The following is a 23541-nucleotide window of genomic DNA, read 5'->3' as shown; positions in this document are numbered from 1 at the left end:
ACGGGGTGGGGTAGGATTATACCAGTTGAGCAAGACAAGTTTACTTGCTAGTACTGTAGTAGTGGCAATTACAGTTTGTTCCCCCTACTTTTTAAGTCCACCATACACCGCTGTTAATGGGTTTGGATTGATTGTGACACTGAGGTGGTCTGATAAGCAAGTAATACATTTTTTTTTTTTTTTTTTGTCCAAATTGTTGTTAATTTGGTGCACACCCAGAACATGTGGCCCAATGAGGCTGGAGCTAAATTGCAACATTCACAGGTTGAATCTTGTCCTAGAAACATTTTGGACAATTTTAAACGAGATGCATGCAGTCAATAAAAGATTTTAAGTTGAATGATTAAGTACCTAGCACATCGATCCATCTCTCCATTATCCAACCCGCTATATCCTAACTACAGGGTTTGTCTGCTGGAGCCAATCCCAGCCAACACAAGGCGCAAGGCTCGAAACAAACCCCGGGTAGGGTGCCAGCCAAACCTAATACTGCAACAATCTTATCATTTGTACAAGGTGCAACTGACACCATTGATGAAATTTGGTAAATCGCCAAGCCAACTGTGCTTGAACTGACTACACGCAAGCACACAGAGGCCAACATTGATGCTTGCAGGCTATTGTAGTGCAGCAGCTGAATCCCAGGGACAGTGATGCTGCCCTGCTGGAGGGGGTGCCAGTGGTCATGAGTTGGCCGCTCAACAAATGTCATAGCACTGACTGATCAGCTCCAGCGTACTGGCAAATTGCACTTGGAGCCGACTAACGCCAATTGCGGCATTCAATTAATGTACATCGCCGAATGTACTTGGCTCTGGTGTGCTGGTAAATTACACTAGGAAGTGGGAACTGATTATAGCTGGTTGCAGCATTCAATGAATGTACATCGCTGAATATACTCTGCTCCTTGCAGACTGGCAAATTGCACTGGTAACAGACTATGGCCGGTTGCGACGTTCAAAGAATGTATGTGGCTGAATATACTCTGCTTCGGCATGCTGGAAAATTGCATTGGGAACCTACTATAGCCGGTTATGATGGTTTATGAGTTAATTCCCAAAATGGTACTTGTCAATTCAATATTTTATTACATACAGTTTCTAATGTAAAGATTGAATATTAATTTATATTTCTTGTGAAGAATAGTTATTTAACTACTTAATGTACATAATGTATAGTGAATGCATATTTTTCTTCATACTGTAAACACGGTCAGTTAGGCCTTTTGGTGCCTTTAATTCTACAGGTGATTAAATTGCACTAGAGATGTATACTTGCACTGAATTTTAATAGCACAGTGAACTAAGGGATGCTAGGGGTAAAAATAAAAATACTTTTTTTTTTTTCTTTTGTGCGCCAAGTATTTCAAAGCTTACTTGGACCTGTGTGATGGGAATGTGTAAAAGTTTATTAGAAACTCCCTCTTTTAAGCATTTTTTTGAAATTTTTTTTATTACTCATTTATTTTATAGCAAAGGTATTAAATTGGATACATGATTTGGGAAGAAGTTGAAATTATTAGATGAATTCTGTTTTTTTGTGGAAAAATACCCACTGTTGTAGCTACGGTTTTGATTTCCATAATATTTTCAGTGTCAGGAAACAGACTATTTGCGCTCTGGCTTCTTTTTGTTCTTTCTTGACACTATAAATTGTATACTGCTTTTTGCATAATACAGAAGTCAAATTCACTTTGGTAAACCTCTAGTCATTCAAATTCAAACTTTTTCCATGTATAGTAGGGTGTGCGCCATGTACTGGGACTGTCAAAATACTGAACACCCAAAATTTTAAAACCGTTCTGGTGCCTGCATTACTGGATTTTTGGTACCAGAAGTAAACGTCCGCTTTCCTCTCAATGCCCTGACCCCATTTACTCAACACTCATTATTGCAGTTATGAAAAATATCCAGTTTACTTTGACATTATTGGGACTTCATGGCTTCAAGAAGGAAGCAATGCATAGTGTGGTGTGATTGCACGTTGTACCAGGGAGGCAAGCAATTGTGCAGTGCCTCAGAGAGGTTGTAGTAAGATGGAGTGTTTTGGAGTTGTCCTTTATTTGCTTTGGAACAGTTCTGATACCAGTACTGAGGTCCAAAAGCTCATTTCGCTACTGAAGTAAAAATTTTAGTATAGATCCAACTCTAATGTGTGTGTATTTTTGATGACACAATCGGGTGCATCTTTATTATATTAAAGAATTTTAACTGAGTGGTTGCAGCTTTTCATTTTATATGAAACTAGCTGTTCTAGTATTACAAGTTAATCTGATTTTGGTATTTAGTTTTTCTTTCCTTCTGATACATCAGTTCATCGTTGTTTGAGACTGTAAAGTGATTGTGGCATATACTGATGGAAGTAAATTGTATTTAGGCTGTCAGTCTAGGTGGTCATATGAATCTGCATTTGTATACATTGTTTATAAGCTACATACATTTAACCATCATATTGAGTTTGTATTTTTCACTGAAAACGGTTGTTTACACCTATTCATGCTCCTAAAGTCATTTTTTTTTTTTTTCTTTTTTGTCATTCTGGAAAATTTGTTATAGCCACCCCTTGAGAGTCTAGCCACAGTTGAAGAAACGGTTGTTAGAGACAAAGCTGTTGAATCCCTGAGAAAGATTTCTCATGAACATTCTCCTGAGGACCTTGAAGCCCATTTTGAACCTTTGGTAAAGCGTCTTGCTAGTGGGGACTGGTTTACTTCCCGTACTTCTGCATGTGGTCTCTTCAGTGTGTGCTATCCAAGAGTCTCAAAGTCCACAAAATCAGAGATCAGACAGTAAGTTTTTACTTAATTTTGTCATACCTCTTAGATTTGTTAATCCTATTTACTGATTTTTAAAGCAAGTTTTAGCTGCATTGTGTGCTGCCACAATTTTAAATAGTGCATTTACTTCTAAAATAGACTGCATTTAAATGCTTATCTTCCTGCATAATTAAGGTATCTAGGCTTGATATTATTATGCTTTCTATATTGTGGCATGGTGGTGCCTGGTTTATGAAAAAGGGGGGTAAAAGGCAGATTGTAGTTTTCCTAGACTGCCTGTCCGCTTGTTTACACAAAATATCTGGGACTGGTTTATTTACTCCTAATGTGTACTTTTTACAAAACCTGTCTCTTTCAAAATAAAATGGTATAATGTACTTGATTAATAACACACAGTTCTATATTAACCACCTTTGGGGGGGGGAAAGTAGTATATGAACTATAAGCATGTTTTTATATGGCATGTTTCAAAATAAAGTTTGACTAATTCATTATCCTTTGGGAAATAACTAAAAGGTGACTAGGTGTTAGATCTGCAATATGCTCCTGTACACTTGGCTATTCAAGTCAAGTTAGGCTTGGTGGTTTTGAGTCACTGCATCCCTTTTAGTCATTTAACTCCGTGTTTGAGAGCACTTAGGATTCCAGTGCCATGGGGAATTATTTCTTTCTTTCCTGATTTCCTCTGTGATAGAAAGTTATTGGTGCTTAATGTATTATGTTTTCAGATCTTCATCCAATGAATAAAACGTTTTTTTTTTTTTTAATGTGAAAAACTATCCAGCACAGAGTTGTCTAAAGCCTTCTGGCACTGTGTGAAAATTGCCCAATTACAGGCACAACTAGGAGCAACCTCTGCTTACAGTGATCTAGGGATTCTTTAGGTGGTTTTGGGCCATTACCAATGACCAGTTCCATGATTTAAAGATTTGTTCTATTTTATTTTTTTCCCTCTTTAACATTTTCATATTAACCTACAGGACAAACATGTTTTTCAAGAATGTAAAAAGCTGAAGTGGCTAACAAGTTTACAAGTTAAATAGAGAAATTTAGCATCTTATTTACCAAGGAGCAAAAGATTAATTTTTTTTTTTCTGCTGTATCGAGTTCAAAATGTGACCTGCTGTGCTAAGCTCATGCTTGCTCACTGTACACACTCTGATATGAAGAGTCTGTTTTCTTTTTGTACTTGTAATTAACACTAGAATTACTAGAGCCTACGAAAAAACTCTTTGTAGCTCTCCATCAGCGTCTTTTATCCTGTAAATGTGTTTATACGCAGCCAGCAGCCTATTATCACATCCCCCCCACCGCTGCGCAGTTTTCTCAGCTCAAGTCTTTTTACCTGTATGTCAGTTGCTTAGAGTTGTATAGAATGAGAAGTCAAGCAAAATGACACCTTTTATAAATACTGTAGTACTATATCGTTATTTGGAACACATGCATTTCATGTGTGTTCCATGTCTACAATGATCTATGTAAACACATCGTTAAAACAAACGTGGGCTTTTTTTCTGCAGTTATATTCTTGAATAGAAGTACATTTGTTCTATTTGTACCTTTTGTGAAAGTGTTTATTTGATATTTGAAATTCATGCTTCACACGTTATACACTTCATTGTAACATTTTGTCAGTTATTACTAAAACATGAAAAATCTTTCAGTTTTTACCATGTGTTTCCTTAGATGGAGTAGTTCATACTCAGCATTCTGTTTTCTTCATTAGTAAATGCTCCTAATTTTAAGTTATTCAATGTTATTAAAGGGGCCCTTAGGTTTGCTGTATTCTTTCTTATTGTGCTTCATTTCTCAGGCATTTTCGAACACTATGTTCAGATGATACTCCAATGGTACGTCGTGCTGCAGCCTCTAAACTTGGGGAATTTGCCAAAGTCCTGGAGCTTGAGTATGTTAAGAGTGACCTCATTCCCTTGTTTGCTGCTCTTGCTTCTGATGAACAGGTATGTATTTCATGATCACACCACAATAATGGCTAATAATATTTCACTGATTAGCTTGTATGTACAAGGCATTCATGTAAATCCTGAAGAGAAATGACATTTGTTTTGTATACTCAATGCTTGTATATCCACATTATGGAATATACTTCCATTTATAACCTTTTTTTATTAGAATCCTTTCTAGAAAATTAACTAGTATTGATGTTTTTGATGGATACTGTGACATTAATAGTTTATGATGTGAATATATCCTATTTGCTAAGACTTCAGTTTGAAATCTCTGTAGGTGTATCTTGATCAGGGCATCTTTGAGAAAGAGAATGAGTTAGACTCCATGACAACCAATTATATTATTACAACAATTAATGTTAATTGTCCTATAATTAGGTCAAGTGGTGGTATGTTGTAAATTAAAATAGCTGAATTACTAACATTTAAGCACAAGATTGATGGAGCATTTATTTTGTGGACAGTTTAAATTGTTGCAAGCAATTAAACTTTTTGAACCTTAAGAGTAATACCTTCGTGGTAATTTTATTTACACAACTTTTGTGATCACAGTGCAAGTACCATAGATATAAGTCTCATCAGATTAAGATTTGTCATTATTGCCTTTTGCAGATTTAAAAAATACTTCACGAACTTGTTTATTCTATATTTAAAAACAGCAGTTTTTTGTCATTCAGTATTTGTTCCTCACTAATTAATTTATGACCCTAAATGTTTGCAATTATCATCCGTTCCTACTTCGAAGGTCTTCAAAGTGCTACTATTTAAACTCCGATTGGTGATTTTATTCTACATATCAGTGGTTCTGAAAGAGGAAAATGTAATATTTATATGAAATGTTCCAGCTTCCTTCTGTGCCCCCATATTTTTACTGAAGAACTTTTTTATAATAACAGATGAAATCCACAATACTTATTAAATATTTTAAATAACAGTTCTCAATGTTTACTGTACACTAGATTAAAAAAAGATTCCTCTATTTCAATCCTTCCTCATATTCTGTAGTCCTGTGTGCCTTTTTTGTATGTGGTTTTAAAATTTGTTCTGTCCTAAATCAATCTCTCTTTGTATTTTTTTTTTTTTATTTGTACAAGCAAAACCAGGATTGCAATATCTTGCCTAAAAAAATAACAGTGGACAGTGAGTTGTCATATTTGGAGAGCTAATGTGGCTGGTTGCTTGTTGAAGTCACAAGTCTAACAATCTTCAGTCAGCCTGTTGACATGTATGAAAAATCTATCTGGAAGACTTGCCACAAGAAACTTCTTACTGATAAGAGTTTGCCAGATGCCATTAGGAGTTGTAGGGCTGATCTTAAAGGAGAGATGTAAAATATCTTTGTACTTAATGCATGATGAAGTTTCTTAAAAATCTGTCCTGACCCCCTTGTTAATATCAGAAGTTTCATAATCTATTGAAGGTAGCAGAATATTCTGCTACCCCTTTCAAAAAGCTTTTCATGGGGTACATGTGGGCCTTCCAATTTGAATGGCCCTGATAGAAATCAAAACCAGTAAATATTTGACTGAAACAAAATTGATATTTAGAAATGGCTGTTTTCGTCTACGTAAAACACTTTTGTCAGAGTTGTCCACTGAGTGAGCTCAATAGTAGCTGTGTTACCTGTCTTGGACCAGGAAATTTTCTAATGCAATTGGCCTCTGTTATAGCACTACATGGAGTAGCCATTGAATCAGGAGATCTGGTTCAGATAATGGATGTCGTAAAATCTCCAATTGTTGTTGTGTTTAGGGACCTGTTGTATTAGTCCTTCTGATGTGTCAGTAATACTACTATATCGAATGATGTAGGTTGTGGTTAGTGTGTGTGTGTTTTTGTTTTAACTAGGGGTTGTGTGGTGTAGTGGGTCCACAACTCAAGTCAAAAAGGCCACTTTTTAAATAGTTGTCGCACTTACGGCTTAGAGGGGGGCTGTGGTAGTGTGGCAGGAGTCGTTCCGGAGTGAATTTGTGATGCGGGAGGTCCTCAAGTGCACTAGTGAGGAGTCGTCCGCATCCGCAATTAATGCTGGGAGCTGCTGATTGCCACACCTGATCCACATCCCCGTGATAAATAAACATGAGGTGGCTAGGGGGAGAGGAAAAAGAAGGAATGAAAAATAACGTGAAGGGAGGTTAATGGAGAAGGAAGCAAGAAGGAGAAAGCCAGTGCAGGAGAGTGAGCGAGTGCAGGCTTGCGTTGATTGCAGGCAGCAGGGAGAGGCGAGCCTGAGTGGGGTGTTTGGCCGGCACCCAAGAGCCGACGGTAGTGGTCGCTCCTGTGAGCGCTTATTTGGAGCAGGAGTGACCGGGAAAAGTTTGGCTCCCAGCAGCGAAGGCAGCAGGAGTCGGGGACTTGGGAAGTGGAAGCCCTAGCGTGAGCGTCCTTGCTGCTGAGAAGCCCAAGTCTCGGTCTGGGTGGGCAGAACCGGAGCCAGGGATCCGAAAAGCCAACCGGACCAGTGAGGTGTCGAAGGTCAGCTACATGTAGAGTGACTCCCCTGCTTTTCCGATCCAGACTGCCAGGGGAGTCGCCAGTAAAAGAAGGCACCTCTGGTTTTTAAAGGATTTTCTTTCTACTGTGTTTTTAACCTCCACAATTCACAACTTTTTTATTGATTATTTCAGGATCTTTGATGCACTGCACTTTAGTTGGACACTTTGTTGTGATTTTGCTGTTTTAATAAAAGTACTTTTGCACTTTTTGCGCCATCCACTTACTTCATTGTTGTGCCTCACTGTCCGTCTCATTGGTGACATTACCAACGGTGTAAGGTTCAGCGCTCCCAGAAGCAAGATGGGAGCATGAAGCAGAACCTGCATCGTCGTGTGCGTGTTTCAGTTTTTGTTTTAACTAGGGGCTTGTATTTGTTCCTATAAGCTACATAGAGTGGGTACGGAAAGTATTCAGACCCCCTTCAATTTTTCACTCTTTGTTATATTGCAGCCATTTGCTAAAATCATTTACATTTTTTTTTCTCCTTAATGTACACACAGCACCCCATATTGACAGACAAAAAAAAATAATTTTTGAAATTGTTGCAGATTTATTAAAAAAGAAAAACTGAAATATCACATGGTCCTAAGTATTCAGACCCTTTGCTTGACACTCATATATTTAACTCAGGTGCTTTCCATTTCTTCTGATCATCCTTGAGTTCAGCTTCGAGTCCAGCTGTGTTTGATTATACTGATTGGACTTGATTAGGAAAGCCACACACCTGTCTATATAAGACCTTACAGCTCACAATGCATGTCAAAGCAAATGAGAATCATGAGGTCAAAGGAACTGCCTGAAGAGCTCAGAGACAGAATTGTGGCAAGGCACAGATCTGGCCAAGGTTACAAAAAAAATTCTGCTGCACTTAAGGTTACCAAGAGCACAGTGGCCTCCATAATCCTTAAATGGAAGATATTTGGATTGACCAGAACCCTTCCTAGAGCTGGCCGTCCGGCCAAGCTGAGCTACCAGGGGAGAAGAGCCTTGGTGAGAGAGGTAAAGAAGAACCCAAAGATCACTTTGGCTGAGCTCCAGAGATGCAGTCAGGAGATGGGAGAAAGTTGTAGAAAGTCAACCATCACTGCAGCCCTCCACCAGTCAGGGCTTTATGGCAGAGTGGCCTGTCGGAAGCCTGTCCTCAGTGCAAGACACATGGCAGCCCACATGGAGTTTGCTAAGACACCTGAAGGACTCTGAGATGGTGAAAAATAAGATTCTCTGGTCTGATAAGACCAAGATAGAACTTGTTGGCCTTAATTCTAAGCGGTATGTGTGGAGACAACCAGGCACTGCTCATCACTTGTCCAATACAGTCCCCACAGAGAAGCATGGCGGTGGCAGTATCATGCTGTGGGGGTGTTTTTCAGCTGTAGGAACAGAACGACTGGTTGCAATCGAGGGAAAGATGAATGCGGCCAAGTACAGGGATATCCTGGACAAAAACCTTCTCCATAGTGCTAAGGACCACAGACTGGGCTGAAGGTTTACCTTCCAACAAGACAATGACCCTAAGCACACCGCTAAAATAACAAAGGAGTGGCTTCACAACAACTCTGTCACTGTTCTTGAATGGCCCAGCCAGAGCCCTGTCTTAAACCCAATTGAGCATCTCTGGAGAGACCTAAAAATGGCTGTCCACCAACGTTTACCATCCAACCTGACAGAACTGGAGAGGATCTACAAGGAGGAATGGCAGAGAATCCCTAAATCTAGGTGTGAAAAACTTGTTGCATCTTTCCCAAGAAGACTCATGGCTGTATGAGCTCAAAAGGGTGCTTCTACTAAATACTGAGCAAAGGGTCTGAATACCTAGGACCATGTGATATTTCAGTTTTTCTTTTTTAATAAATCTGCAACAATTTCAAAAATTATTTTTTTTTGTCAATATGGGGTGCTGTGTGTACATTTAAGGAGGAAAAAAAAATTAATTTTAGCAAATGGCTGAAATATAACAAAGAGTGAAAAATTGAAGGGGGTCTGAATACTTTCCGTACACACTGTATAATTGGCCATGACTGAAACATATCTGCTGTAAAACAGTTTGTGCTTTTCCAAGTGACTTGCCTTTTGTTGATAGTCATTGAACAACAGTTGTACAAGAAGGTATTATTTTCAATTGAATCGGGTAATTAGTAGGAATAATGGGAAAGTTTGTGTATAAATGTAGTCTCATTCTGTAGCACATTCTGTAAAAATGGTAGTTTTAATCGGATTTGAATTTAACAGGTGATCTTGTACCATTACAAATTATAGGAGAGTTTAGATCAAAAACATTACAAAAAATTTTAATAAATGCAGAGTATGGAAACACTAGTTTAAGTTGGAAAAAGTGAAGAACTAAAAATTGCAACAGCTAAGAACTGAAATAAACTTAGAAAATGGAAATACTATATAAAGTTGAATAGTAGAACAAACTGCAAATCTAAACCTTCAATGCCTACTACATACTGTACTTGTGCAAGCCAAGTGAAGTAAACCCTGCTTTGTGGGTGAATTTGTTTGTTCACGATTTAGTTTTAAGAGTTTAATGTCTGTCGGGTGTTCAGCTGTATAGTGTCCACCTTTGTCCATGGACACCCCATTAGTAGAGAATCGTCACAATTTCTGCAAGTGTTAATCTGGTGTTTACAGTGCATCCGGAAAGTATTTACAGAGCATCACTTTTTCCACATTTTGTTATGTTACAGCCTTATTCCAAAATGGATTAACTTCATTTTTTTCCTCAGAATTCTACACACAACACCCCATAATGACAACGTGAAAAAAGTTTACTTGAGGTTTTTAAAAATTTATTAAAAATAAAAAAAATTGAGAAAGCACATGTACATAAGTATTCACAGCCTTTGCTCAATACTTTGTCGATGCACCTTTGGCAGCAATTGCAGCCTCAAGTCTTTTTGAATATTTCGCAAGCTTGACACACCTATCCTTGGCCAGTTTCGCCCATTCCTCTTTGCAGCACCTCTCAAGCTCCATCAGGTTGGATGGGAAGCGTGCAAATATGTTTTCCATATTTGTTTGTTTTCATTTTATCTCGCCTGTAAAGTGAAACTATAAAATAAATATTTATGCATATCTGAAGCCTGTAAATGTTACAAAGCACAATGAAGATAGCTGACTTTTAGTCACTTTCTTCTATGTCATCTTTGTTACTTTTGCTGACTTGGGCTTTAATTTAGTCACAAAGTACCTAACAGTGCTTGAATGAAGCAATTACATTTTCATATCTTGACATTTTGACATGATTTTAATATAATTTGGAGTATCCTTAAGTGTTTTATTTCCACAGGACTCTGTGCGACTCCTGGCAGTGGAAGCATGTGTGAGTATTGCCCAGCTTCTCCCACAAGAGGATTTGGAGAAACTGGTAATGCCAACCTTGCGTCAGGCAACAGAAGATAAATCCTGGAGAGTTAGATACATGGTAGCAGACAAATTCTCTGAGGTAAGTGCTTAAAATCCTTTACCCTACCTTATTTACTAAAGTGTATTGTCTACAGAGTGTAATGCCGTTATGAAAAAAGACTCTGTAAAATTTTTGTGTGCAAAAGTGAGGTGTTATAGCTGCTGCTGTTGCATTCATTATAAAATAATACACTGGCTTTATGTCTATAAAATGAGCATGGGAGTAGAGTTACTTTTTATTTTTTTCACTTTGGAGTTTAATTGGATATTAAGTCATAGCTGTTATTTTTTCCTGGCTAGTTTTGCTATTTTATTATAGGTACAAGTTTAAAAAGAAACATTTTTAAGGATAGCAATAAAAACAGATTACTATTGGCCCTCAATGTCCATGGATTCAACCAATAGCAGATTCAGTATCCCAGGTGGGGGGGTGGGTGGCATTAAGTTCCAAAATACAAAACTTTTTGACATGTGCTGAGCACTACACCAAATCCATGTGAATGAAGTGATAAGTCGGTACATCCTGTTGTAGCCACTCTTCATAGGAGTTGAGTAAAATAGCTCCTAAGAGTAAAGTTACAGCTCCTGTATGGCAGCCAGTTGCTGATCCTTAACAGTGCTCTTTAGTTGGCTGGCTTTGCTCACACAAAGCACCTGTGCTGTACTCTGGAAATCAATTGACCCTGTTCTCTGACATTGTCATGTTTTATATAAAAAGCTTTTTCTTGCTCACCTTTCCTACCTTGTTTCCTGAGCACTACCAGTTGTCAGGGTTGAAAGCGGCTTCCATTCTTACAATTCCAGCAAGTGCTGCATCTCTTAAACAAAACACTAAAGGCATATGCATATTCCACAAAATAAAGTGACTGTGAAATGAAGATCAATCACGATTTCAAAAGTTAAACTGAAATTGGACTTTCTTAAACTGTTGCAACCCCCACTGCAAGGCAGTGAAGGGAGTGTAAAGTGCTATCTCTCGACAAGAAAAAAAAAGTAACCTTTTAAAAAAAGTGGCATGTTGATTGCCTTTAACAATACAGTATAACTGTTTTCATATTATACTGTTCAATTTTTTATGTATTAAGTAATCTAGAGATTAAAGTGTATGGGAGGATGTATTAAAGTTATGCGCAAATGCTGCGCCATTTTATATAAAGGACTTGAGCCTCTACGGATACGGAGGGGACTGTACCGTAATTGAAGTGTGGTGTTTGGTCTGTTTATCTTAACGTATTGCTAGGGTGCCATTAAATTTAACCAGATTAACTTAAATCCTATCTATACACATTTAAATAGTATTTTACACACTATCTTAGTGCAAGTCTATGATTTGTCCTATTTATGGTTAGTCATTAATAGACGCCCACCTCATCACAATAAACAATGCTTTCTTTTCTCTTTTAGTGTTAAATTCTTAATTTTACGAAACTCGTAACCTAAAAAAATAAATGGGGCTTAGGGCTGTTTCATAATTCAGGCTGATAAAAACTGATTATGTATGCTATATTCAGCATTAGGACCCCTTTTTTATTCTTTATCATCTTCAATACTGTTTGTTTTGGAGGAAGCTGTAGGGTATACATTTTGTTTATTGGTAACTAATCTTAGGCTGGTAAGAAATATATGGCTTTAGCTACTATACGTAAATATTATCATTGATTTCACAAGCTTGTTTTATTGCCTGTTTCAAAACTCTTAGTAGTTTGATATTTAGTTTTCAATTAGTTTACATTGAAAGACATATTTGGGTCACCATAACTTTCTTAAATTTGTATTGGCACAAAGGTAATAGAAAGTTAAACTTTGCACTTGGGCTATTATTATTATGTAGAGTCTAAGAAAAATGTTTATCATGCTGTACTCTGGATTTTTAAGAATAGGAATCTGTGTAATAGGTATTCTCAAATTACAAAGAGTTCAGCTTTTACAGATATTCATAGTATTACACTAATTTTAAGTTCATATTTAAGTAAAATTTTAAGTCTGTCCTGTATTTGTGGGCATACTTACTCCAGCTGACTGGCAGTAAGTCTGTATCATTTTGGAATGAGAGTGTAGTTACATTAAGCATCTTCAAAATCTTTCTTGCTGATTTCACAGTTAGGTATAAATTTATTTAATCTTCTTTCACAATTTTCTTCCTGCTCAGCTGCAGAAAGCTGTTGGTCCAGAAATCACGAAAAATGACCTTGTCCCATCATTCCAGAATTTATTAAAAGACTGTGAGGCTGAAGTCCGTGCTGCCGCTGCTAATAAAGTAAAAGGTGAGTGTTTTTGAAGAATAGGATGAAAAAAGGCTTGTTATCTTTATTCAGATTTCAGGAAAACATGTTGGGGAAATTTTACCTTTTAGGTTCTGACAGATGAGTTTATACAGGGTCAGATCTACACTGCCATGCTTCACTGATTTGTGTTTTCTTCCCATATCCATAGAGTTCTGTGAAAATTTACCAGCCGACAGCAGGGAGACTATTATAATGAACAACATCCTTCCATGTGTCAAGGTAAGGAAAAGTAAGAATTATTGGTCAATACATCATAAAGTAAGCTAAGATTTTTTTTCCAGTTCTCTTTCAAATGGTTCTATTCACTTCTGCAAGTATTTCTTTAACAGAATAAATTATCAATGTTCTTTTATTAGAAAATGTAAGACATCTTACATTTTCTGCTAAATTGAAGCTAAAACAAAGGTTTGTCTCATTCTGAGCAGTCTTCCAGAAGCACTGTTTTGTCTCTGTCATCATGAATTTTAGTGGGTCTTCAGATAATGGTCTCTTGAAATGTGTATTTTAACATTCATTTTGCTGTAGGTCAGAAACGGTTTCAAATTATTCACACAGAGAAGCTTGTCTCCTGTGAAAATATTTAAGAAAACAAATGGCAAAGCAGGATGATTACAAAGTTTTGTTTTTTTAAATTTTGTACCATACTTGTTTGTACTTGTGTGCATCAGTTGTCATTTGACAGGTAGATTCTGTATTTGTATAGCTTTGTTCAGAAAGCTTTGCCTTAATTAGAATAGTGCTTATGTATAGAGAACTTTAATTTGGTATATCCTATAACCTTGTTAGATCTATACAGTTAACAGAAAATATATGTAATAATCATGTTAAGATTTTTGTAATGTGTAATTGCCCATAATCTGTAGATGTCGGATTATAAAACTAATGTTTTAAAAGTAGCCAATTCTTTAGTCTTAATGTGTGTTTTGGTTTTTTTTTTTTTTAATAAATATATTTTTATATATAAAGGAACTGGTGTCTGACACCAACCAGCATGTCAAGTCTGCTCTGGCCTCTGTTGTTATGGGGCTATCAACAATTCTTGGTAAAGATAATACCATTGAGCACCTTCTACCACTCTTCTTGGCACAACTCAAAGATGAAGTGAGTGATAAGAGTAATCTACTTTTTCTTACGACTCTTAAGTGACTACTATAATAAACATTTATCTAATTTCAGTGTATATTTGACCAAGTTGCTTTTATTAGATTTGTAAGTGGATTTTATATTTGTGTGTACTGTTTGTAGGCAACTTTTATAATTGATCTGTAAAGACATTTGAAGTACTTAATTTACTATTACCAAGTACTTTTTAACATGGAAATCAATGGGGACTATTTTAGGTTAAATTAGTTTCTTCAATTGAGTGTCTTTTGGTTTTTCCTTATTTACAAACCTGGTCACCTAATTCAGTATCTGAGGAGACTGAAAGGTTTTCAGCTTTCTTTACTTGCAGGTTGGTAATGGGTGTCTTATTTTGAGTAAATCTTTGTCTGCATTTTTTTTTTATATTGTAGTGTCCTGAGGTGCGTCTAAACATCATATCTAACTTAGATTGTGTTAACGAGGTGATAGGAATCCGACAGCTGTCTCAGTCCCTGCTGCCAGCAATTGTGGAGCTGGCAGAGGATGCCAAATGGCGAGTTAGACTTGCAATCATCGAGTATATGCCATTGTTGGCAGGGCAGTTGGTAAGTAAAGTTGCATATCTCATCCAAGCCAGTTTTAATCGGTATGCATACTTTAACTTGCATATGCACTAAGAATTACTCTGTTTAAAATATAGTGCGTACATATATTGTAAATGTTCACCAAACTTCTGTTTTCTTTTAAGGGAGTGGAGTTTTTTGATGAAAAGTTGAATTCCTTATGCATGGCATGGCTAGTTGATCATGGTAAGAAAAAAAAATACTTAATATGACTTCTGAGGATTAGTGTTCTTTTTAAAGTGCACCGTAGAATTATTTTTTGACAGTCATTCTAGCTTCATAATGTATATGTAATGAATTTAAAGGTTTTAGTGTCCCTTCAGATCCACAATTTTGCAGAGCAGCCCTTACAGCTTTGCATTGAGATGTGTTTTTTTACAAAGTGATATAATACTAATTAGTTATGTGATGTTTTTGAGAAATGGTAATCAACATTGGACATGTTTCCAACATCACAAGCTGTTCAATGATTTAGCTGGCACTGTTGGCTAATCTTCATGCTTCTGTTTTTGATTGTTTTAAACGTTTTAGATTTTAGTGATGTATCAGAGTTTCATTCCTCAGTAAAAGGTTTATCCCAATAAGAATAGGTAAATATTTTCATTTCCCATATATAAAATTTTTGATTACGTTAAAAACATTATTAAAAGTAAAACAAATGTTTGTTTATTTCTTCATAGTTTTTTTTGTGGTTAGGGACTGTCTCTGAGAAATACTAGGCTGCATTTTAGGGTAATTCTTGGCCTGGAGTTATGTTACTGTTCAATAAAGGCAAGTTTCTTATGTTTACTGTTACGTTTTCTGTTAAACAGTGTATGCAATCAGAGAGGCTGCAACCTGCAACCTTATGAAGCTGGTAGAGAAGTTTGGTGCGTCCTGGGCCCAGAGCACAATTGTTCCTAAAGTGCTGGCTATGGCCAGTGATCCGAACTACCTTCACAGAATGACTACTCTATTCTGCATCAGTGTACGTATGCACTTATTTCTTTTCTAATTTTTACATATAAATTGTGCAATCAGCTAGACATTTTCCAAAATGCAACTTTTTAGGTTTTTGTGATGTATCACTAAATTTAGATATAAGTGATTTTTTTTTTTTTCCTTTCAATTCTTAAGATCGGAAAGCTTTCCTCTAGCTGCACAACTCCATTTCATCCATTCATACATTGACAGAGAAGGTGCCAATCCATTGCAAAGTGAACACACATACTGCACATGCATGAGCCAATTTAAGAAGTCCGATTTACATAACCTGCATGTCTTTGAGTTAGAAGAGATCGACTCGACACATGCATAAATGCTGTGTATGTGGTGTGCGCTCTCTCTCTCACCCCACCTAGTGTACAGTGATTAATATTAAATGCATATGATCTTAGGGGTGTGATTACAATAAAATATTTTGTCAGTTTTTTTTTCTTTCCGGTTTTTAAGCCAAGTATAGGAATCTTTATGGCAATGCCATTGTTTCCTGTTGTGCTATTTGTTTTACAATATAATGGTATTTATTTTTAAAATCTAAGAAAATGAATTCAAACAGCTGTCACATAGCAAAGGTAATACTAAAGCAATATTGACGAGAGCAAACCAAAAACCACTATTAACCTGATTCCCCTAAATAACATTGAATTGAGTTTTAAGGTCCCTAAAATCCTAATGTCTCCAACATGCTCGGTAATTAATTCCTTTGTTTGTAGTTCTCTGTTTAAAGAAAAAAATAAATGCATATAGTTTGTTTGGTTTTCCATCTATATAAATCTTGTTGAGCTCACTTTAAAATAACTGCTTTGGTTCACTGTACTAATTTTCTTCATAACTTTGAATATTTCAGTCTTGTACATTAGCACTGCTATAGGGATTCCCATAATAAATGCTTTGTCCTCCATTAACTGGAATATTTGGGCTCATTTTGTTTTTCATATTGTTGCATTGAAGCCAAATCATTTTAAGAAGCTTCCTGACAAACTAAAAACTAGAACTGTGTACTTGGAGCAGACAGGAGCTCTTGAAAAGCTGATTTATTTTCAGTGTTAAATTTTAAAAGGTTAAAGAATTTGAAAATGAAAAACATCCGCAAAAAGTCGCTTATTTACACTTGGCTTTTGCTTTATTTTATTCCCATTCTGATTGGACAAAGTTCTGTTTTTTGTGAGCTTCAGTGGATTCCACAGAGAAAAGAAAGCTGTCCCTTTATACGAGAAAAAATAAAGAAATAATTGTATGAGATGCATCATTTGACTCTTAACACTAGTGTGTGTGTGTTTTTTTTTGGTGCACTAAAGTAAAATATAATAATATATGTTGCATCTTTCAGTCCTTCAGTAGTAGTGCACTATTTATAGAATTCTTCTAGTTATTGCATGTCAAGCAACGTGTGTTTTTGTTGTTTTGCTAAAACCGCTATCAATACTGTAACATACAGATTCTATCAAAGTAATTCTGGGCTACCCACGATTCTGTCTTTACAGGTTTCTGTTCTAGCCTACATTATCATTAAGTTCTGGATTATGTCCTTCTGAAGTCTCATTTAATCTCTTGTTTATGGCAATCGGTGCGCCTTTTTGTTTGTTCCTGCCCTTTTTAAATGTCTAAGTGTATTTATGTTTTTTGTTACTATGTCAAGTTGTTAATACTGTAGATGGACAAGTGTCAATTTAACGGTTAAAGTTGCAGGTAGTGTTGACCGAAATGCAGTAGAAAAAAGGTAACTATTTAAACATGGCTTTTAAAGTTGACATTGGAAAGTTTTTTGTATTTTAAATATCGTAGCTAGCTTTTACTCTGTGTCATTTGTTACAGCTGGTTCACTCACTACTCCCACATGTATGGCTTCTATACCAGTCAGAGCAATAAAATAAATAGGTGTGGAAATTACAGTTAAACTACTGTTTTTTTGTCTGTATTCATATTCCGCACAATAACACACAAAACAAATGCTCTGTTTAAGCTTGCTCACTATCCCTGTGGTGTGTGTGTGTGTGTGTGTGTGTGTGCGTGTATGAGTCATTTTGTGCATTAAAGCAGGTGGTGTTGCATAACAGTTGGAAGAGATGTCAAAATTGACAAGTGCAGTTGCCAATCTAGTTGCCTGAGCGCGTCCTTTTACATGACTAGAAATCTCAGCCAGTGACTGTGCATGTGTAAAGGCTTTACAGGTACAGTATAGTGAGTTCACCTACAATCTATTTTTTTTTTTTTTTTTTCTTTTTTCTTCCATTCTGTCGTGGTACATAAAATATGCATTATCAGAAAGACTTGTCTCTTTTTGGCAGGTCATACAAAAAAAAAAACACCACATAAACACAAGCCTGTCCATGTAATTTGGGAGCTATTTGAACACAACTTCCCCAAGCTGTGGGCATGTCACCGACTGGATGGACAAAGTCGCCAGATATGTCAAAGTAAATGACCGGCAACCATTGGAGCTTGCTGAAACTACTTAAAACTCACTAAGATTATGAAAATTCTATAGAAGTCCTGTTATGTTACTTGGCCTTTAACCCCTTATACACTACAAGTGGCCTAGCCCTTGGCCCCGTCAGAACGCAGAGATTAATAGAGAAAAATGCATTTTGCGAGCTTTCAGAAATTCCTACAGTAGTACAGACCAGTAACGCAACCCTCTGTGTAATCTATCAACATTCAACCCACAATGCAGCACATTGTTGTGCGTCTAGAAACTGAAGTAGTAGTCTGATACTGTGATGACCTGTGGAATAAGACACACAGGAGCCACTTCTCTGGAGCAATCTTTAAAGTTCCGACTGACTTTATTTGGTGTGCTGTGCTATAAACTGCATCCTGACGCTTCTTATCTGGGTCACGAGGGCACCTCCATAAAAAAAACACCTTCCACTTTTCTGCTTCTTCCTGCTCTTTTACCTTTCACTCTCCTCACACCCTGATCCTGTCACTCGGCCCTGAGTCCTCACAAAGTACTTTCCCCTAAGACTCTAACCCCCACAGCCCATGCAGTAGCGAGACATGTTACAATATCAACATAATGTCGGATTTATAACAAAGCCATGCCTAATCACACGTGGAGATTTAAAATTAACCTATGTCCCCACTGTTATTTGTTTGTTTGTTTGTCTGTGCACTCGTAGCTTTGATAGTATTAATATTTTTTATTCTGCTAAATGCACTTTTTATGTGCCTGGATAATATACAACATAACTAAAATATTTTTTTCAAAAGGGAAACAAAACAAAAGGTATTGCTAATGCTGTGCTCTTTTTTGATGTTCTGCAGTTTGAGATTTGCCTGGGTCAGACTTCACCAAATTTAAAAGGGAAACGATGAATAAGCACTACTTCGTTTTTTCAATACATTCATTTGTGTTGGGTGTAAAACCTGTCATCACACTCAAGGTAACCTAGAAGACTATTGCACCATTATAATCAGCTCACAACTAATTCATTTCTTCCTTCCTATATTGATTTCAGTACAGTTTGCAGAGTTTGGTAAAGTTTACAAACCTTTCCATGATTTTAATAAACACAATTTGAAGTAAATTTAACGGGATTCACTCATAATGACCAATCCTAGCCAACTATACATCATTGAAAAGGCCTGAGACTTGGCTATCCAGTGGTAATGAGTCTTTCACTATATTAGACGCGAAATAGGTGGCATCTCTGATAAAATGAGATTCACTCGGCTGCAATGCACTGATCACCTTGACACATACGAGTGCAAATCGCATATCTTATTAATGACAGAGAGAGCAGACAACTTGGAAACTTGATGTATTTGAAAGAAGAAACCTTTCTGTATGTAAAATGTCATTATTGGTTTTGATTGACTTCTAGGTTTTCTGCAACCTGCACAAACCACTTAGAAATACGGCAGTGTCCCTCTGATGGAGCATCTGATGCACAAGAGTGGCTATACAAACAAGTTTGGTGGTATTTGTTGAAAATTTGTACCATTTTCTTTCAGTTGGTCACAGTCTTTACTTTATTTTTTTTAAGGCATTGTCTGAAGCTTGTGGCCAAGAAATTACTACCAAACAGATGTTGCCTGTAGTGTTAAAGATGTCTGAAGACCAGGTGGCTAATGTCCGCTTCAATGTGGCAAAATCATTACAAAAAATTGGACCTGTTCTGGAGAACAGGTAAGTGTTTGCTCACACTTTATCAAGAACAGAGGCAGACTGACTGTTTTCTGGAATAATATTAAATTCTTACATGGCTAAGCGTTAATTTAATAAAAATGTTTTTCTGTAATGTAATGTGTGTCATTTTCAATAAATAAACAATTTTTTTGATAATTGTTTTTAGGGTGTTGGTTTCAACCCATTCATTCATTTATTATCCACTGCTTATCTAAGACCAGGATGCAGACACAATAGTGTTAGCAATGAGGCCAATTCTTTCCTTTCCCCAGCCACTGCAACTTTTACTGTGGAATCCCAAGGCATTCCATTAAGGAGACTATCCTCCTGGGAACTACCACAGTTGGCTCCTCTTGATGTGGAGGGTCACTGTCTCTTAGCCTGTCCAGGAAGTCTGTACTTTTTCAACCTATTTCTAAGGATGAGCCAAGCCACCCTGTAGATAAAGTTAATTTCTGTCACTTTTATCTACTGTCTTATGCTTACGGTTATTGACAAAAGCTCACGACCATAGATGATGTTTGAGAGCTATGTCTTCTAGCTTAGCTGCGTCTTCGACACTGAGGATCAGTATAGCAACTACATAAGTGCACTCACTGCCCTGATCCGCCTGTCAATCTCACCATCCCTCTAGTTGAGGCAACATTCATGCAAGGACAGTTTTTACATTTTCCTACTGAGGTGGTGATTCTCATTCTTGACACTTCACACTGGAACTGTCCCAATGCCTACTGAAGTTCACAGCCTGATAAAGCCCAACTGCACAGTGTTGTCTTCAAAAATTGGTGATGCTATTCTAGAGCCACTGAACTAGACCGGAGACAAAGCACTGCCCTGGTTGGAGTTCTAGGCTCTGAATGGTATTGATATTTTTCCGAGTATGTGGACACAGCTGTTACTTTCTGAAATTACTTTGTCTTAAGATGTGTTGAACTGTTGCTCATCAGTCTTTTCTCATTATTTATTTGGTTTCTTTCCTCCATTGTGCATCACTTTGTTGCTTTTGCTGATTTTTTTTCTTTCTACCATTCAAATATCCTTCTCTGATTTGTCATTATCACAGTGCTCTCCAAGCAGAAGTAAGACCGGTGCTTGAAAAACTAGCCACTGATCAAGATATGGATGTCAAATATTTTGCACAAGAGGCTATGACTGGTATGTATTTGATGTTTTAGGTTAATGGGTTTTGTGACTAATAAAGATTTACAGTACTGTGGACAAAGTGTCTGCCATGTCAGAGTATCTGATTTGGAAGATGTTTTTGTTGGGTTGTAGCTAAGAGAAATACACCACCTTCTGTTTCAGTTTCCACACAAAATATTCAAACATGCAATCTACAGGTGTGAAAGTAATCCCAGCCTGTCTGAATGTCTCATTAGCTGGGCACGATTAAAGAGTAATAGTCAACAGTGTGAATGCTTTAATATTAACCTTATTTTAAACCAGCATCTCCTAATATAAATGTTTCGACTGGGATAAAAAGCCAATTAAAATTGCATTCTGGCAACATAATGCCCTTTCTTTGAGACACAAATATGTAGCCATCACTTAAGGAAGTAAAGGAGGAATGCCAGTTTAGGATTTTTTTAAGGATGATCCTTAAATGGGTTATGCAGTAACACAATCATGAAATTAGCTGGAAAAAAATAAGTTTAATTTTGAACTTTTCACGTGATGCATTCCTTTTTTGCAAAATTTTATTAAATAAAGCAGACCTGCCAAGTGTATGTAGTTTGAGTCTAGAATCTTTTTGTCCAGTAGGTATGTATTGATGTCTTACTTTCTATATAAAAATATGCAATCATTTAGAAAAATTAGATCAGGCCAAATTACTTCTTGGTTATTGTATGAATGAGAGACAGAGTATAAATACAATGTATATTTAATTTAGTTCCTTTATCAATGCCATCCCATGGTGCTTTACAGTTATATCCTTATAGTGTAGTTGATTACAGTATGTATATATTTGTTACAGGTTGAACTTGGATCTTAAACCCACCTATCTTGTGGCTTAAAGTAAACTGCCTTGATTGTTATGTGGTACTGTCTACCTAAAGCTTATATAATAAACAGACTGCCGTTCTAATAAGGCATGTTGTGGTGTTAGGAAAAAGAATGAAGATTTGGCCAGTGCAAGCTCAAATTACTGATTTCTTGTAAACTGAGTAGGTTCTTTATAATAAACAGAAACTATTACTTTCTTGTATAGCTTGGTCATGTAAAACCTGCCCGACTACTTTTTGTTATGCATGCATTTTAAGCAAATGATACTGGACATAAATGAGATTAATGTAACTTGTAAACCTTGTTGCAGCTACACCTTTAGTGCTTATTGGATGATTAGCATTTTATTAAGCACATTTGGATTTAGTGCCAGTGGAGTGTTTCTACAGAAAAACTTTTACTTTTGGAAATTGATGGACTCAAATGACATTGGTTAGGGAACTGAGAGCATAAATGTTTATTGCAGCAACTTGTAGTAGGGTGAATTGGAGAGCACAATAAATAGAATAATAAATGCAAATATTGTTACTAATACCAATGTGGTGGTTATTGGATATTATTCTTAGGTGCTTATAATGTGAGTGGGTATTGAAGATGTTTATTTTTCTGCCTGGCTGTCCTTTTTAAGGGATAGGGAGTTTTAGTCAAGCAGGGAGGTTTTTCCAATCAATTTAGCATATCCACTGTTTGTTGCTTTATCCAAAATAAGAGTGCATATTTAATGAATGCATTCTGAACAAAAATAATTAACACATTTATAGCTACTCCTTGAAATGCCTAGTTCTATATCGTCAATTACCAGCCATTTTCTAAAATCTTATGAAGATGACTATGCCATTCTATTTATAGGTTGAAGTGATGCTCTTTGTGTCCTGTAAACACCACATTGTTTTGCTGCCCCTTCTTATTAAGCTTTACCTCTAACTATAGGCCCTATGTGCATAATTAAGAAAACCTTTATTAAAATGAATATAAAATTGCAATTCTGTACTTTTTTGTGCAAATGTGGATCATCTGATCTGGTCTTGAATATGTTGCATATCTTCTGCTAATAAGCTAAAAAGGATGCTTCTATATCTTCAGATGTTCTTGGACTGAAGTAATACCCCAGTAAAAGTAGTAGTGAAAGTACACCTCACACTGATGCTAGATTTGATTTACGTCAGATGGATCACATGTAAGCAGAGCTTGTTAGGAAAATTGATAGCAACATGAAAGTCCTTCATAATACACAGAGTATAGCTGCCGGTATCTTAAAATCATTCTCCAGTTTATGTGAAAAAGATTAGAAAAAGTTGTTTTCGTCATTTTTGCCCTAATATGGTCCCCTTTTTTAATCCAGGTCAGGCAAACTATTTATGAACAGGACACTTATGAACTTAAGTGAATAATATGAGAGATGCATGCTTTTATAGCACATCATTTGAATTCTTCATTGAGTCACACATTGACATGCTTGGTTAGATTGGAAGTATCCAGAAATACAGCATAAAACTTATTAAAATTAGACACTGAAAATAATAGTGCAGAATGTGGCTATTTTGTAAACAAAACAAGGCAAAGCTTCAACAGTTGTCTTTGAAGCTTTTCGTCCAGGTTCAATTTGACTCAATTTGCAGTAAAACAGTAATCTCTTTTTTTCCCCTTTAAAGTAAAATCTATAAATTGAAAACCTTTTTCTCAATAAAGAAATAAATGAATAAAAAAATGTCTACTACAATCCCACACTTTCCAGACTTATGAATATTACTTTGCTTTAGCATTCTGCCATTTGTAATTCAAG

At 36.4% G+C, this 23541-nt stretch overlaps 1 protein-coding gene across 1 annotated transcript in view; it reads left to right on the top strand.

The window, feature by feature from the left end:
• Positions 1–23541, top strand: part of LOC120535843 (serine/threonine-protein phosphatase 2A 65 kDa regulatory subunit A alpha isoform-like) — a 49617-nt gene that overhangs the window by 20955 nt on the left and 5121 nt on the right. Inside the window, exons 4-14 of the mRNA XM_039763956.1 lie at positions 2556–2788; positions 4590–4737; positions 10535–10690; positions 12800–12914; positions 13084–13154; positions 13902–14036; positions 14450–14623; positions 14767–14827; positions 15454–15608; positions 19612–19754; positions 20818–20909. Of these exons, the coding sequence (XP_039619890.1) occupies positions 2556–2788; positions 4590–4737; positions 10535–10690; positions 12800–12914; positions 13084–13154; positions 13902–14036; positions 14450–14623; positions 14767–14827; positions 15454–15608; positions 19612–19754; positions 20818–20909 (1483 nt within the window). The remainder of the gene's footprint in view (positions 1–2555; positions 2789–4589; positions 4738–10534; positions 10691–12799; positions 12915–13083; positions 13155–13901; positions 14037–14449; positions 14624–14766; positions 14828–15453; positions 15609–19611; positions 19755–20817; positions 20910–23541) is intronic.

The sequence above is a fragment of the Polypterus senegalus genome, chromosome 9 (assembly GCF_016835505.1).
Source record: "Polypterus senegalus isolate Bchr_013 chromosome 9, ASM1683550v1, whole genome shotgun sequence".
Lineage (NCBI taxonomy): Eukaryota > Metazoa > Chordata > Cladistia > Polypteriformes > Polypteridae > Polypterus > Polypterus senegalus.
Note: the sequence above shows the minus strand (reverse complement) of the source record. Positions and strands in the feature narration are given on the sequence as shown.